The 18,532-nt window shown below is 34.9% G+C and overlaps 1 protein-coding gene across 2 annotated transcripts in view; it reads left to right on the top strand.

Annotated features, from left to right (window-relative positions):
* The window catches only part of LOC149425031 (lachesin-like), a 267,174-nt gene that overhangs the window by 234,396 nt on the left and 14,246 nt on the right, over positions 1-18,532 (top strand). For both annotated transcript variants that reach the window (XM_089650917.1, XM_089650918.1), the window contains exon 8: positions 4,794-4,919. In XM_089650917.1, the coding sequence (XP_089507043.1) occupies positions 4,794-4,919 (126 nt within the window). The remainder of the gene's footprint in view (positions 1-4,793; positions 4,920-18,532) is intronic.

Raw genomic sequence — 18,532 nt, 5'->3', positions numbered from 1 at the left:
TCTAACCATAGTCAAAATGATCAAAATTTAAAAAAAAAATTTTTAAAGACATTTAGAGTTGTCTTTTCACGATAACCAAATTGTAAAGGAATATGCCCCATGATATACCCATCAGAAGACATAAACTGCTTTGAATGTCGATTAGTTTGAGCGAAATTTAATAATCGTCTAAACGATAAGACAGTGTTTGATATCGGTAGGGAAACACGGAAAATTTCACTAATAAAAGCTAATGAGGCCTGTGAAAAGATAACTCTAAAGATGTTAAATTACGAAAATGGTAGAGTTTTCTTCTACACTACAAATTGGACACAACATATTCGAGTTAGAATAATTATTTTGATGTAAAAACTATAAACAAAAGAGATTTAAAGTAATGTTTTCACAAAGCATTGTTTTATTATCGTTGAAAAGACAAAAATATATAAATTTAACATTTCCGTTGCCAACAAGGGTACCGAAAATCCCCAAAAGCCTCCGGGTATAATTTTAATTAGAGTCCTTATAGTTTTGGTATTTTATTCGTACAAAAACTAAAAACACATAATCTAGCGTTAAAGAATTTTTTTATGAGGGTATAATTCCTTGCCATAAATAATATTTCTTGCTCGCTGTAAACATATCACAGTTACTTCATCAAGTGATGCGCGCCATCTCACCAGCTCGGACTATTACCAAAGCTGCGTGGGGGTATAGTGAGTTGTTATCGTCCGATACCGCCAGTCACGCAGCAAGTAAGTCCAATATCAGCCGTTATCGATAAATAAAAAATATGTTTTTACTAAAATTAGCGATACTCTAACACTTTTTTTTACGAAAACATAAAATGTGTGAACCTAAAATGCTTTGTGTAATAGAGTTACCCCTCATGGCAATTTGAGTTTTCTTTTCATCTTGGCATGCCGAAGGTTAAATAGAAGGTAATATATCCATAATTAATGATATTTCATCAATAATATTAAAATCTAATTAAAAGTCCATTAGTGCAATGTATAGGGTGTTACGAAACATTCATGATTTACTTTAACCAATGATTCCTGACATTATTTTTGTTAAAAACACTCTTCCTTGACACTTTTGTTATTTTTTTTTAGATTTTTTTTTTACCAATAATTTTTTTTTCTTTCACTGTATATCACCGGTTACTCAGCGGTGTAGCCGCCCAACTCCCACCCAAACCTTAAAATCCGATACCTTTTAGTTAAATTTTATTAATTTTTATTAAAAATGTCGTATATTGTTTTTACTCCAAATTATCTCAGGAATCACTGGAGTATGTCAAGTACGTCTCTTATATGTGGTGCTCCGTAAGGTTAGGTTAGGCATTACAAAAATAGATTCACAACAGGCACACGACAGACGAACACCCTATGAAACCAGTGCGAAAGTAGTGTTAGGTTAGGTCTTACAAAAAAAAGATTCAGCCGTCGTGCGGCCTATCACCGGTACACGACAGATTAACACCGGTAAAAAAGTTGCCAGTGCAAAAGTAGCGTTAGGCTAGGTATTACGAAAATAGACTAAGCTGGCGCGCTGTTCTGCTTCGGCACACGACAGATTAACACCCCATGTAACCGGTGCAAAAGTAGCGTTAGGTTAGGTTAAGTATTACGAAAGATGATTCAGCACAAGGTTTAGCGTTGGTACCAGTGCACGTGGCTCGTGACTTTTGAGTGTGATTAATTGACTCGACATTATTGATGTTGTTTAATCAAAAACAATTTTTAATTTTTTTTTTAATTGGATTTTTCGTTTAAAGATTTTCAGGAGATGTTTTGAAAATCTTACAAAAAACAGTATGTGGAAAAAAAAGATAACTTTTTCAGCTACAATAACATCAATAATGTAATTTTTTGTAATATTAGCTTTATGTACACCCAAAAGTAACGAGCCGTTAACGCCCTGTGTAACCGGTGCAAAAGTAGCGTTAGACCATCGACAGACAGAACTCGGTCGATGAGCATTGTCATACAATTTATTATGATTACAATTCCAATATGCAAATGATACAACCTCAGCGGGAACCCGCCACCACCGCCATATTGTTTAAGTACGTGGAATCAGATCCATCCAGTAGGTGGAGGTGCTTTAGTTCTAGTTTCAAATTGCGCAGCGGTATGGACTAGAAATCAACATTATGATAATGGAGCGAGGCTTGTCTGAATACAAATTAAAATATTATTTTGATTGAACAGAGTATGGAAATTGATTCACGATCTGAAAACAATATTATGCTAAAATGATAATGAAAATGAAAACAATAATATTCTCGAAGATGTAAAACAAAAAAAAATAATTTTAAGATATTAATATTGAACGTTCAGCTGGTTTTAACAAAAATAAGTGATGTTTTTATAATGAACTAGCTGATGTGTACCCGGCGTTGGTTGGGATTATGAACAGTTTTTAAGTTGTGAATTCTAGTACCTAAAAACTGAGGAAATAACATTAATGTATCTTAATAAGTATTTGTTTCACTTGAACTTGCAGTGTCTTTCTCAGGCTACCTCGACTTCTACTGCCATTTACTTTCACGTCATACATTATCCTTACACCCCTTTTTGCGATTCTCATAAACGCCAAATTTTACCACACATAATTATTTGATTAATTTGATTTGCCATGTTTTCTTTGGGTGTTCTCAACTTCTTCAATCATTACTTTCATGTCAGGTATCCTTATTACACTTATCCCTTGGTTCATTACTAACGCATCATTTTAACATAAATAATAATAGGATGGGGAGGAGCGTATAAAACCAACTTAACACCACTTGAAATAGTACATAGAAGACTCATCAAAATTATTCTAAAGAAACAATTAGATTATTCAACCCAAAAATTATTCGATTAATTCAAAGTATTACCACTAAATAAAATTTATCAAAAAAACGCATTACTACAAATCCATAAAGACAAACTAACAATAAAGTCATTTAGCACCAGACCGAGAACCTTAGGACAAATAATAATCCCTAAACTTAATACTACAACAGCCCAACATCATTACACATACTCAGCAATAAAATGCTTTACCGAATTCCCTATAGAAATACAATCCGAGAGGAATTATGAAATTTTTAAACAAAAACTCAAAGAACATTTTACCATTAAATAATTTTTAAGTATGTGTTACGATGTGACAACCTATATTTCCATTATGTGCAAAACAAATTCCATCTTATATTTTTCATTATGTATAAAAAACAATTTCATTATGTGCAAAAAAAAAATGGCAACTTATATTTTCATTATGTGTAAAAAAAGTAGTCCTTCATGCATCCAAATTGTAACAACTGATAAGTATGTATAGTACTGTCAATTTGATAGTGCTCCCTCCCTAAACACGAGAATTTCTTAATTAGGGAGGTATTGTTACCACTAATATTATATAATATATATATATTGTTAATTATGTATTATTATTGGAATCATAGGTTGGGGAGGATCTTATAAAAACAACCTAAACTCAGTAAAAGTCTCGCAAAAAATTATTATAAAGGTATTACTTAAAAAAACTCTACTTTCGCAACAAAATTGCTTTTTAAATTGTTTCCAGTACCAAATATTGATGATATATTTAAGCAAACTTCCATTATAAAAATGTGTAAAGAAGAAAATAACACAGAATATCAAGAATTTTACAAACTGATGAGAAATGGAAATCAATTTATTACGCCAATCTTTAAAACAACTCAAATGCAAAACCATTATATTTACCAAGCCATAAAAAACTACAATAATCTCCCTTCCGAATAGCGCTGTATTACGAACCAACAAGAACAAATAAATAAAATCAAACTTTTTTTCCAAAAAAATTTATTTAAAAAAAAAAATATATATATATAAATATATATATAATTATATATTTTACACATAACATAATATTATAACATTGAATCTAAGTAAGAATTGAGGCTCCCTTATCAGGCACAAGAGCTCATCTTTTCTGATAAGGTATACATGACCAATTATGAACCTTAATATTATATTTTGCAAAATATGTATGTATGTAACCCACATGATCTCCATTAAAATAATAAAACAAAATGTATATTGGTTGATAAAAAATAAATTAACTGAATCATGTCTTCCACGAACGTCCTCGATTTTTCTACCATTTGTTACTATATACCACATTGTTAATAAATTATATTGAATCTAATTCGACTCCATACCTCATTCCAATGCAGAGATATTGCGTTATGTCTTACACAAACTACTTTCTAAACATCCTTGGCACTAATAAGAACTAACTTTGAAATCGGATGAATGGTAAGGGACAGACAAAGAAACATTCATTTTTATATACACAGATTATGTTGAATCGGATGTCCACCTCCACAACAAGTAAACACAGAATATAGTTGAGGAAAATTTAAAAATTAAAACATTATCGCTAAAGAAAAAAAAAACTTTCAACACTCTAATTTATTTTACTCGAGTACAAAAATAATGGAGATATTTTTGAAACAAGCTAAATTATTTGAAGAAATGTCTATGATAGCGTGCGCTTTGTTTGTGTGTGTGTGTGTCTGAGGGTGTGTGTGTGTGTGTGAGGGTGTGTTTGTCGGTTTATTATTGATTCAGTAGCAGGGATGTATCAATTTCCTATGAAATGCTAACTTAATGACTGACAATATGATTTTGAAAGCTGCCACACCTCGCCAAGAGAGTTTTCTTAATTTTACACAGGCGTTTTTTTCTGTGTCAAAAGTGCAACCATCAAAATGAAGCATGCTTTCATTCTTCGTTGAAAAGTTGTATTTAAACGTGCGTTACTTGTTCTACCAGCCTCCTCCCCGCCCACGACCAGCCCGGGGCCGCCCACAGCGCCGCCGCCAACGCCGTCCGCCCCCGAAGAATTCGATAACTCCATCTACGGAGGCAAGAACAGGGATGTCCCGGCTACTGACAAAGGTAAAAATCATTCATTTAACTATTAACTACTCTCGTAAATGATAGAAGAGAACAATTTCAGTCAACCACAAGTTTTCTTAGAATTTATGTTCTTATTGTACTACAGACCTTCTCACTAGACATAATATGTTCTGAAAAGGGAATTAGTCGGTACCTACCCACTTCATCCTTCTGACTACTAACCTCCTGTTCTTTATTCGTAATTGTGAGTTATCGACCCGAATGCAAAAGATTTGATTTTATTATTTAAACCTATTGAATATTCACTACTTTGTAAATGCGTTTTTTCATTCATTGATTCATATGACGGTCTCAGTGTTCGAAGGGGAAAGCTCTCGACTAGTAAACTGAAGGTCGTGTGTTTTGATCCCGACGTGCTCAAGGATATTTTGTATGATGAATTTGTGTTATTTCACAATTTATTAATTAAAAATAATGTGGAAGATACTAGTATCACCCTGTTGCAAGACCACCATTCAGAATTGAAAAGTTGGTTAAAACAGTGTAAGTCGTATTTGTTGACCGGATCAAACCCCCACCTTCCTCTTTCCTATCTCGTTATTATCCCTTCTACCTTCAGCCTCACAACATACCTCAATTGAGGGATGCCATAGACTCACTGGCTCCAGACAGTTGGGAATTTTGTCCGGTATTAACATAATTATTTTAAAGAACTGGTGTGATATATTGTGGTGTTTTTACATTAAAATACTTTAGTATTTTGCTTTTAGAAACATAATGGCTAGTTAAATTATTTTTGTCAGTTAGGTACTTACCTAGTTAAAATATGTAAGAGAAATATTTCAATTCAAATGTGTATTTTCAATCAACGCTTCCATTAAGATTTTATATTGAGAAAAATGGGTGCCACCGAGAAACCCTCTTCTCCTGAAAATTCTAAAAATCAACCTTTTCCAATGTGTTCTCATAGAGTAAGGTATTCCTAAATTTCCCTTGTTGTCCTTATCCGATCTCCCAGCATCCGAGCAATAACATCTGCTTAACATTCAAAATGCAGTGCCGACTCAAACATCCAAACAAAAAAAGTTCAGGAACAGTGCTCGCCGTTGTACGAATACTACTCCCAGTATCGAATATTTGCCTTAACGGACTTTTTCATTGGCGACGTGTGCGGAATACACACGGGCGAATTCACCAAGTTTTCTCAACTTTGCTACTAGGCTTAATGTGTTGTTGCAAAGGAGATGTTGAACCGTGGAGTCTTAAAACCTAAAAATCTAAAGGCATTAAAAAAAGTTCAATTTAAGTTGTAAAAAACTAATTGAACAATATCTAAAGATCGTTCATGGTAATGAAAGTTGTTCCGATAATGTCAATTATTTACCCAGTTTCTAGTCTCTACCCACCATCGGAAAAATGTCGTTATATACCAGTCAGTGCACAGTGATTTTTTTAGCTGTCTGGGGCTTACCCCCACACAGCATCCCCAAAAATGGCCCTGAGGGAAATTATTTTCCTCCTGTGTGGGGTTAGTTTAAAAAAAATCACTGCACTCACTGGTATTTAACGATATTTTTATGATGGTGGGTAGTGACCAGAAACTGGGTATATAATTGACATTATTGGAACAACTCTCATTAATTCAACTTTTATTTTAGGAAATGAAAGATGGGAAGTTCTGGGAAAGAACAATATATGAGGGGTGGGAAGGGATCTAGGCATCAGTGTGTCCAGAAGTAACGGAAGAATGAACCATCCCTCCCGTTACGGCGCAAGGCGATGGGTCAGAAGAGACCAGTTGGAGAGTTCTAAGGGTCTCCCCAAACCAGCCTTTCCCGATCTGGCACGCCACGCAGCTGGTGGGCAAGCGCATACTGAAAATACCTTACCGTACCTTACCGTGTTGTTTAATGAATGTTTCCCAATTGGTTATCCAAATTAGGAATAACAATCACCTAGTGAAAAATTTATATTAAAAATACAACTTTAGGAGCCGAAGACCAACAGCTCTTCCGAAAGCCATACAGAAATTAACAATAAATTGCTATTGCATTTTCCATACAAGAGTCATTGCGCCTGATTGCCTGTGATTAAGGAGAACCTCAACAAAAACATAATTAATGAATTCCCATTTAACGGTTTTTTTGGTAGAACGGGTGCGGTTTACAGGGTAACGCTCTGAGCCCTAGACTGGATTAGAAATCTATTTTAATACTGGTTATATCATAGAAAATAAAGAACATGACTGAAAAACTATTTTTTTTAAATATTTTTTATTATATTTAGCCCATTTTCACTATCAGGGAAGCAGAAAACTAAATGCCGTATCCCACGTAATCCACTCTCGTTTTAACATCTGGTTCGATCTCAGTCTGGAAGTATGCAGCCCCGTTGTGTGCATCTCGATGCAATATATGATTTTGTTTGGGAAGTTAGTCCATCCTGAAAAATTACCCGGAAATGTATTCGTTATTCGCAAGGAAGGAACAGATCGAACCATATTTGCACAATATATATGTGTCTAGTTTTGACAAGCAGATTTGCAAGGGTACCTACAGAAAAATTGATGGTAAAGAAAATTACGTGGTTTAACGCGGCTTAAAGTTAATTACGTTATTTTAATGTTTATGGCAACTAAAATACCCGACGAATATTCCTAATAATAAAGTATTTTAATTTTATGATTATCAGACTTTTGATCCCAACTATTTTCCGAGCTTAGAATATCATGTTTTCAACTATTGTGCTTTTGAGTATCCGACTCTCGATTATCCAATCTTCGGTTTTTAAATAACCGAACATATGAATAACCATCTGTTTTATTTTTATCCGCCCTTTGTATCCTTGATTATCCTAAACTTCAAATATCTGACCTCTAACTACCCTTTTTGATATTTATGTTTTTATGACCGCAATGGCTTTCATAGCGTTGTGATCCATGGATTTTATGATTATACTAGCTGAAACTCAACTGTTTGGTTTTGAACTTAATCGGTGCAGAACTCTAGAATTTCAAGATGACTGTCAAGATTTTGCATTTTGACTTTACGTTCGAGTTCAGCTACCTTTCAACCTTCCCCCATACAAATTTCGAACTTAATCGGTGCATAACGGAATTTCAAGATAATAATAATAATAATTCGATAATTTGTAGAGCGCCGTTTTTGTGAAAAATCACCTCAAGGGCGCTGTACAATTTGTTTACTAGGATCTACATTTGTTATTTAGACCAACTGTGCCAACACGAGGTTCGTCATCCGTTCAGGTATGTGTTTGCCGCCAATATAGCGCTGACATGTGTCTGCTGCCAATAAAGAGCGCTGACACAACATCCTCACATAGATAACAAACCTTGGCAGCACCGCTGTGACGTTCGACGAAGACAGAAGATGGAGACTCTGCTGCAAGAATCCTAGGTAGCGAAGGAACTGTACCAGCTGCTGCAGCGAGAGAGACCACCGCGTCCACCAACTGTGCCAGCTCGGCTGCAGAAATCGTGCATTTTGACATACGATTCGAGTTCAGCTTCCCCTGACATCACCTATACTGATTTCGAAATTAATCGGTGCAGAACATAAGAATTTCAAGATGATTGCCGAAATTTAGCAATTTGACTTTCGGTTCGAAGTTCAGCCTCCCCTCCCCTAGCTTTCCTTAAACCGATTTTGAAATAAATCGGCATAGAACTCCTCCGCTGAGATTGTATATTTTGGTAAAAGATTTGGCTGTCCCCTAAGCTATCCCATACTAACTATTTACTTTAGTATTTAAATGCATACACATATGTGTATATATATATACACAAAATGAAAGTGAATACCTCTTAAATTATATTATGGAAATTGGCAGGTTTAGGTGTTGTTGTGTTGGTGGTTGGGTTGGATTGAAATAAGTTTGTATTGTTCTTCGACTCTCGTTATATGCATTAACCTGCTGTCCTGGTATTTTAGGCTATCCGACGTGCTAGATTAGGTTCGGTTATATAATGATTAGTAAAGTAATCGATCCATATCTCCTAGGTCTGATAATCGGTACTCTACTTTAGACAAACAAGTTCTAAATATTACCACTATTTTTACTCACAAATGAAATATTATCAAAAACGTCTTCTTCACAGATTGTAAACAATTCATCGAATTTCAAAGTAAATATTCAATTTCCGTGAAAGACCTGTTCAAGTTCTGTTATTATCCAAGTACTGCGAAATAACCGTCCCATGATGAAATAATAACAGAACTTGAATAAAACTCAAATTTGAATATAAAATTTTGATGAATTATTGAATTTTTTCCATAAATTTGGTTGCTATTTTTAAACCTTTAATACATTATTTTGAAAACATATTTCGAGTTTTACCGAAAACACTTTTAAACAAACTGTTTATTTCAAGTTTTCAATAAACACAAATAAAGCCAATAATTCAATATTATTTGCCAACAACTTCCAAGGAGTGGTTGGGGGTCGCACCGAACAAAAATCTTCATATGTTAGAAAAAGTTTTCCCAAGTCCCGATCCCGTCCCGCGCGCTGACCCGTATCATCTGGCATTGTGTTAACTTTACCAAAACGTATTGTGCCATCAACCATGACTTGTGTAATCGGGACAGTGTTTAAAGAACTACATCTGAATAATATATCCCATGAGGTTGTTTTATGAATAAGACTTTTTATGATGCATTCTTTATGATGTACAGAAATGTTGTTAAAGAATAACACGACGTCTTATTAAAAAAACCTTTTTTAATATTACGTAGCTTTTATAAAGCTTAATAATAGATTTTAAAATTTAAATACCAATTGTTTGGAATTACTTTCTTTTTGCTACTCGGTTTCTTTCCGGTTTAAAATAATTTTTGTCAAATATTCATCAAGTTATTCATCAAAAATTGGCATCTCTTGAAGGAAAATATATAATTCAAGTTGTAAATACAGGGTGCGGCAAAACAGACAGTGTAGTTTGGAAAAGCTATTAAAAAAAAACAGCCAAACTTACATGGGGTAAAAAATCATAAAATATTTGCCTCGGGATAATTGCTTATCAAAAAAATGATTAGTGACACGATTACCTATCGAACGAACACCGTTAGCAAAACCACTTGTGATTTACATCTGTCGATTTTAAATCTCCGTTTTGATGAGAATACCGCACAGTCCCAACTGCTTACAACCGTCTGGAGCCAGTGAGACTAGGGTATCCCCAGATAAAGTATGTTGTGAGGCTGAAGGTAGTGGGAAGGGGAATTGGACGGGAAAGAGGAAGGTGGGGGAGTATCTGGCTATTCAGATATGGTCCGGACAAGCAATTTTAAGCAACGTTTCTATTCTGAATGATGGTCTTACATCAAGGCGATACTGAGAGTATCCTCCACTCTGGAACGTTTCGCAAATACACAATATATTATTTTAAACTATTAAATCTTTTCTTGGTTTATCTGCTCTACATGAAAAATTATCCAAGTTTCCATTTCATAATATTATTTATTTTGCTAAAATTAGCTTTGAACTCTATGCGGATCTCCACATTTTCACACTGTTTTGCTACATATTACGCGTCAGGGATCTAATTTCTGCAACATGCAGTCTAATTTCATCCTTCTTCTGCCAGTTCCAAGCTTCACTATCATATATCAGGGTTGGTATCAGCACACTCGTGGACTGCTAGCTTCGCCTCTCTGGTATTTTTTGTTAAGGCGATGCACTACGTCGTGTAGTATTTTAAATTGAACCGCTATCAATAACAACTGTTACGTAGATGGCGATAAGGTTTAAATTCCCGCTTAACACCATCCGCCTGTTTTGATGTATGCAAGAAAAAAACATGGCCAAAAAGTGCCTTTTATTTTATTTTGTGGATGTTCAGGCATAAATATTTAATTTTTTTCTGATCATTTTATAAATAACTTAATTTTCCACACTATACAGTTAAATTATAACCGAAAATGGGTTCATAAGTAGGAAATTTTTAAATTTAAAGCAGTTTTCATTGGCCTATACATTATTTTTTTCTTGGCTTATAAAAAGACTTATCTAAAAAATACTCGATTATTTCAAAGGTCAAGATGTATTCTACTCGCAGTATTTAATTTAAGCATCTGAAACATTTCTAGACGATCAAATTTTCAAACAAAAAACACATGATTTTGCATTACTACGTATGGCATCGCCGGCCAACGTTGTTCAGGCCTCGTAGTTTCTTGCATTAAGGGTAAAAAGGATATGCGATTGTAGCGATACGTCGGTATTTTACAACCATTAAATCTTACTATTTATTTAAAAATTGCAACACCGCTGGGAGTGAAACAAGAAACTAGTGCGCATGGGACATTTACACATTATTGTAATTTTTTAAAATTTTTCCATATAAGCTTTTGTACAAAGTTTTTTGAAGTGAAACTTCTTTAGGCGCGTAATGGATTTTCGGGGACGGAGTAAAACCGAGTCAGGATCGACACGAAAATGCGGGTACCCCCACCACCGCTCACCGTTCACTGTCCCTCTCTCACCATATGCGCTTGTTGAGGTGGGGGAGCCGCTCACGAACGTTCTCTCTCTTCTCTTCTTTCCTCTCTCTCAGACACCAGCGAACTGCGCCACGCCAAGCATCAGCTGCTTGGTTAGTATACTGCGTCGTGAGTGTAATACGAGTGAAATACGTAATTGATTGTGGTTCATACGGTTTGGTACAGAATTTCAGTGTTAAAAATGAGTAGTGACGAGATAGAGGTGATGAACACATCATTGTCATTGTAATTTCTTTGTAATTTTTAATTGTAATATTGTTATTCATGTAATATTGTATACTTGTGAATAAATTGAAAATTTTTGGAACTATTCATTAATCGAACGTCATTCATCTATAAGAAAATATTAGAAAAAGCAAATCCATGCTTCGTCGTTGAATTATTTAACCTCTAATTTTCAAACTAACCTAAGAGAGAAAATAGAGATGATGAAATGAAAATAGAGAGAGAGGAATACTAGAAGTTTCACTTCTGTCTTGCGTAGGCTTGACACACCCACTTTTTTTTACCTGGTTTTCGACAACAACGCTAGGCATATGCTCATATTATTTTGGTAGTTAAAATCAATTGAACGGCAAAATCTACTGTGTGTATTAAAAAAAAAACAATTGAAAATAACTATTACTAATTCTTCAAGTTATTTATCCCGGTTAAAAACGAGATTTCAGGCCAAACGAATGAAAGGTTTCTATCATCGTACCGGAACACGGGTTCTTGAAAATCCGAATAGTATTGCATTAAAACTGGAAAAAGGATTTACTTTATTTTTTATTTGATTTCCGAAATTTTCGGCCGTAATTTCGGCACATCTCGACGGGTATAGCGGCGATTTCCTCCCGAATACGATGCGCGAGTTCTTCCAAGGTGTGGGGCCGAGGTTTAAAAACATTTTCCTTCATGCTGGCCCGCTGGGTGGCGACGAAATATACGCGCGGATGGCGAAGCTCTGGTGTTGTCCTGACCAATCCATGGTAACGACTGAAAACGCCACGACCCTCTCGACACAATGAGATTGGGATTGTGATTGCGACTGGGTTCCTACCTCCACCACACGTGATGTACCGGCCCTTCAAAACTGCACTGTCTGTTTTGCTTCACCCTGTAGTTATGCGTACTACAAATTGATAACTGAAAGTTGAGTAATTTTGAAAACGCCAGAGCTTCCTATATGAAAGGAATTGCTTCATAATACAGAAGTTCTGCTTTATAGTAGAAAATAATCATAAATATTGTAATATTTAAAAATGGCTGAAAATAATAATAATATATTTTTTTAAAGAAACGCTGTCAAAATATTTGGAAGATATTTACTATAAAATATTATTTATGTGCTGAACAATGATTTTATAGAACCGTACATTTTTATTACATTAACATTTTTTATTACATGATGCTGAATGTCTATTAGATGTCAGTTTTGAGAAATATAACATTAACAATATGGTGAAGGAGAAAGGCAAATTAGTTTTTGCAGTGTTCCTCCATTAACTACTACCCCAAAACCTCCACAACTAACTTTATATTTGTTATTTCTCTGCAAGTCATTATCTGTACGATACGACGAAACACAAGAAATAACAACCATCATGTACATTAGAATCACTGGATTTCAGCGTCAAAATCTAACTACAAATACAACATTCGGGCAAAAAAGTTTTTTTTATTTTTTTACTTAACTCTACAAAAAATTCCACTCTCATTCAAAAATCACAATGTATAACATTTATATCTCAAATAAAAAGCTGGATACAAAACATTCAGTTTTTAGAATTTCAAAGTATACCCAAACCAAGTACAAACCGAAACCACTGCACTAAAAAATACCAAGTAATATATTTATTTTTATTTTAGAAAAAAACTCTCCGTGATATATTATATTTATATTTTTTTATATAATGCATACAACTACATTTTAAAAATAAATAAATTAAATACTCGGCATGGAAGATCTTGGTGAGAATATCATTATCTCCATTTTTTACAAAAAATGGAAGATGATAAAATATTTATTTATTTATTCAGATTATTATTGCTTCTGAATGTTAATATAATTTGTGTAGTATTAACAATTTTAAATTTTAATTCGGTCACCCAACATTCAGTGCTGTATTGCAAAATCTGTAAATTTATCATCTTAGACCCAGCGGGACTTTCAAAAACAATCATAAAAATAGTGGATAACTGTTCCCCTTTCCATTTCCGGCTTCCGCTCTTCCGAGAAAATGTGGGAGGGAGGAGGAGGGAGTAAGAAAACAATGCGTTTTATTGAATCTCTGATTGAAAGTTGTTTGTTCGGCTAATGCAGTTAGCTTCAGTTTCAGGAAAACATTCTGAAAACTGTTCCCTTTCTGTCTTTTATCATGATTAGATTGGTATAGTGCGCTATTTTACGAGTGGATCCTAATTTGGTAATAAAAGTAGAAATATTTTTTGATTCTCAGATATATCTGCTAATAAACATACAGGGTGTTGAGGTACGTACTTGACTTACTTTAACCAGTGATTCCTGACATTTTTATTTTTTATTATTTTTTTTTGTGTATTACAGACTGTGTGTCCATTTACAATACACATGTAACATTAACGAAAGAAAACAAATGAAATTAAAAAGAACAGAAATAACATGTTATAAATAGTGATTTTTGGCATTGACATGCCTCTTGAATTCTTCAAGGCTACTATTAAAAATATCGATAGTCTTGGAGGCGTTATTTAACAGCGCCATACCTCGTGTCATGCTATACCGAGCCAGTACGTCCGTTCTGCCACGTGGGATACATAGCAGATCATAGTGCCTTCCCTGGCTGTAGTTGTTCGGTACGAACAACTTATAGCATTCCAGAAGGTATGGGCATTGTTTGGAGTAAAAAAGTTTGTAGTTTGCAAATTAAATTTTGGCCTCCGGTGAAATATATTTTTTAAAACATTAAAAAAAACTTCCACATTTCATCACTAGTCACTCAGCCGAGTACGCGCTTAACCCTAGCTGTGCTTGCTGCTGAGTACGCGCTTAACCCTAGCTGTCCTTGCTGCTGAGTACGCGCTTAACCCTAGCTGTCCTTGCTACTGAGTATGCGCTTAACCCTAGCTGTCCTTGCTGCTGAGTAAGCGCTTAACCCTAGCTGTCCTTGCTGCTGAGTACGCGCTTAACCCTAGCTGTCCTTGCTGCTGAGTGCGCGCTTAAACCTAGCTGTCCTTGCTGCTGAGTACGCGCTTAACCCTAGCTGTCCTTGCTGCTGAGTACGCGCTTAACCCTAGCTGTCCTTGCTGCTGAGTACGCGCTTAACCCTAGCTGTCCTTGCTACTGAGTATGCGCTTAACCCTAGCTGTCCTTGCTACTGAGTACGCGCTTAACCCTAGCTGTCCTTGCTGCTGAGTACGCGCTTAACCCTAGCTGTCCTTGCTGCTGAGTGCGCGCTTAAACCTAGCTGTCCTTGCTGCTGAGTACGCGCTTAACCCTAGCTGTCCTTGCTACTGAGTATGCGCTAAACCCTAGCTGTCCTTGCTGCTGAGTACGCGCTTAACCCTAGCTGTCCTTGCTACTGAGTATGCGCTAAACCCTAGCTGTCCTTGCTGCTGAGTACGCGCTTAACCCTAGCTGTCCTTGCTACTGAGTATGCGCTAAACCCTAGCTGTCCTTGCTGCTGAGTACGCGCTTAACCCTAGCTGTCCTTGCTACTGAGTATGCGCTAAACCCTAGCTGTCCTTGCTGCTGATTTTCTACGTTTTTAGTACATCAAAAAAGTCAACGGAGACTATTTTTACTCCAAATTATGTCAGGAATCACTGGTTAAAGTAGGTCAAATATATACACCCATCTTTATTTTGATTAATGATGATATATAATTTATGAATATAAACTTTTCGAAATGGTAGGTAGTTATTACCAGCTTTTTATCGAATTCGTCATTTTTACCGTGAAAAAAAATGAATTAGCAAACTATGTAACAGAGAACATCTCCTATCATCTTATTTTTTGCAGTTAAAAAGATTTTTGAAAATTCTGTATAATAGTTCATGGTGGATGTTTTGAATTCGATAGAATTGCGTTAATGTAAAAAATCCAAACATTCATAACACCATCGTCGCACACTGGGGCCAAATACCAGAAGTTGATACAATAAACAAAAAAAAATAATTCAATAATACGATGTCGCTTCATTTGTTTCGAGGTACCTCGATAGTTGTAGCATTATTATATGGCAGGTAGAAACCCTTAACCATACCCTTCCACCTGTGACACCGCTCAGTACAGAGCGAACACTCGTGCAGATAATACGCCGTTTACAAGTGCCAGCATAAACCTCAAGTTCAAGTATTTATTTCGGAAGACACCTATTACGAATCCCAAAAGTGAGTGTGGAACCATCATGTTCAAGTATTTATCTTATTTTTTCACATTATATTTTGAACATTATTAATTATTTTGATAGATACAATTGTATATCAAATATATACAAAAATATAGTAGTGATTTTTAGAAAAATTATATTCTTTTAGAGATTAGTTGAGCTCCGGGCACCTCCGGGCTATCATTCAAACACTTTTAGGACCAATAACTATTGTTATTTACGAATCAATTTTAAAATCTTGCACATATGTACACTTTTTTAAGTAATGAATTATTTTAATGTGATAGGTAGCTATAATTAAAATGAACAGTTTTTTTAAAAACTCGGGATCAGTCAATTTAATATCATGTTAGTTACAAAACCTGTCAGAATAGAGATTTATTTCAAAATAATCATTACTGATATTCAATTTCCATTTTTTGGACGTAAGGTGGTAAAGTGTAACTCAAAGATAAAACTTCATGGTCTCCCTTCCTAAAACTGTTTATACCACATATCTGGTCATAATAGAACAAAGATAGAACGCGTTTTCTGAGAGACATTAAGTCGTGTCAGTTGGTGACAGATATAGAACAACGCAATTCAGCGGTTTTATATGCCTCGTGACAAATACAGCACTACGTTAACCGAGCGGAGAAATTTATTCATTTTCTTTTTTTCACACAGGTGTGAATTCTGATACCTTATTCATGACAAAACGACAATTATTCACAATAATGAAGAACTCTGGACACGTACACATTCCAGATCAGCTAAATTCACTGCAAAAGGAAATGGAGTTGAGGACAGGATGTATCGGTGATCCCAGAAAACATATTTCGAGAAGGATAAATCGCTTCAAATCGGATCACTATTCACGATGGGTAGCAGCGCACCGGATTGAAGTAAGATTTCTGGAGAAAAATAAAACATTGCTGGATTCATCAATTTATTTTCCTAATCTTACACTAAAACACGGTGGTCCTGGTCGCCCGAAAATTACATTTGATCAGAGTACAAAACGAAAGAAACGACAAAAGACTCTGGATTTGAGAAAGTCTACTCCTCTAACTGAATTACTTTATGCCACACAAATGGAACTTAGAACTACAGGACAGACAGACGAGTCTATAGCAATCACTGATATTTTACCTGATTCATCAAGTCCCAGTAAATATTTAAAAGCTTATAGAAATTCTCTTGAAACTGTTACTATGTCAGGAGAGGATGCTGTAGCACTTGTAGTGGAAGCAAAATTATCTCGACACCAATACAATGTAATAAAATCAAATGCTCCAAAACTTTACCCGTCTTACAAAAAAATGGTACAGGCCGCAAAAAAGGAATGTTACCCAGTGACTACAAAAATCAATGTTTGATACTTCAGTTCATGTTGATTTGCAGACAATGCTCAATCTTACCATTAAGCGTTTGGTCTTCGCTCAGGGCGATGTAATACGTAAACTCATCTCTAAGGAATTATAAAATGTGTTTTCAGTTTGTTGTTTTTGTCATCAGATCCTCTGATAACGAGCAAAAGGAAGCAGCCAAAATAAAGTTGATCACACTACCCATAGAAGCGGTAGAACTGCTAATGGCTCCATCATTACAGCCGACAGGTGAAAATTATTCTAGTACTCAGGATGATGATGATGATAGTGACGATTACGATTATTATGATGATCGTGATGGTGATGATGAAAGTGATTTTGACTCGAACAAGTCGGATAAAGAGAATTGTTTTTTTTTTGTTATTTATTTATTTAAATCGTGTATATATAATATGTACATAATAAAGTTTACATATATTATGTATTTAAAATTTATGTTTTTTTATAACCTTCCTTTCCACATTCAAATTTTCTCTTAAAAACGTCCCTGTTAATAAAGGGCGTTTTTCATCAATCTTGCCCCAGTGTGCGTCGTTAGAAAGTTTTTTATACTCAACAAATATAAAAACTAACCATCACGACGTTTCGACTAGGGGTAGGTCCAGAGTAGTCAAACAACTTTGTCTTCATACACTTTCCTTGCTTTATTCATATTCATACACCATCTCCTAAAAATGGATAACAAACAAAGTGGAAGATTCTCTCAGTATCGCCCTTATTTAAGATCACCATTTAGAATTGACACGTTGCTTGAAACACTTGTTGGCTTTAACAGTGTTTGGTGACCAGATCTAAATAGCCAGGTACTCCCCCACCTTCCTCTTTCCAACTCCTTCCCCCACCCACTATCTTCAACTTCACAATATACCCCAATTGGGGATGCCATAGTCTCACTGTCTCCAGATGGTTGGGAGCAGTTCGGACTCTTGTGGGGTTTAAGAAAAATATTTTTTTTGTAAAATCTCACCTCATCCATTTTTTTGTAGTTATATAGATTAATATTTTATATCTTTTAGGTTGTGAACATATAAAATAATTACGCTCTATTTGTAATTAATAGATATTTAAATTTTATGGTGCCTTCAATCAATAAACAATTTTTATTTAAAAATGTGCAATTTCTCATATTATTCACCATTTCCCAATCGTCAAAATCAAAGTTATGCTAGAACAAATTTTAATGAAGTCAATTCCGAGTTTCATTCCTAATAAAATTATTCACACAAAGAAATTCAGGCGAAAGCGCCGGGAAATATGAATGAATGCGAAATGTCAACTCGTTATGCATACAAAGCATTGCAAGTATTGTACTAAGGTTTTGTTCTGCATACAGGTCCGCCAAATACTCATATGTTAATAAAATAAAATAATTAAAAACTAAATAAAGAAGACCTTCATTTTTTAATCAA

Source organism: Hesperophylax consimilis, chromosome 3, assembly GCF_061612785.1.
Source record: "Hesperophylax consimilis isolate HC1 chromosome 3, BYU_Hcon_1.0, whole genome shotgun sequence".
Lineage (NCBI taxonomy): Eukaryota > Metazoa > Arthropoda > Insecta > Trichoptera > Limnephilidae > Hesperophylax > Hesperophylax consimilis.
Note: the sequence above shows the minus strand (reverse complement) of the source record. Positions and strands in the feature narration are given on the sequence as shown.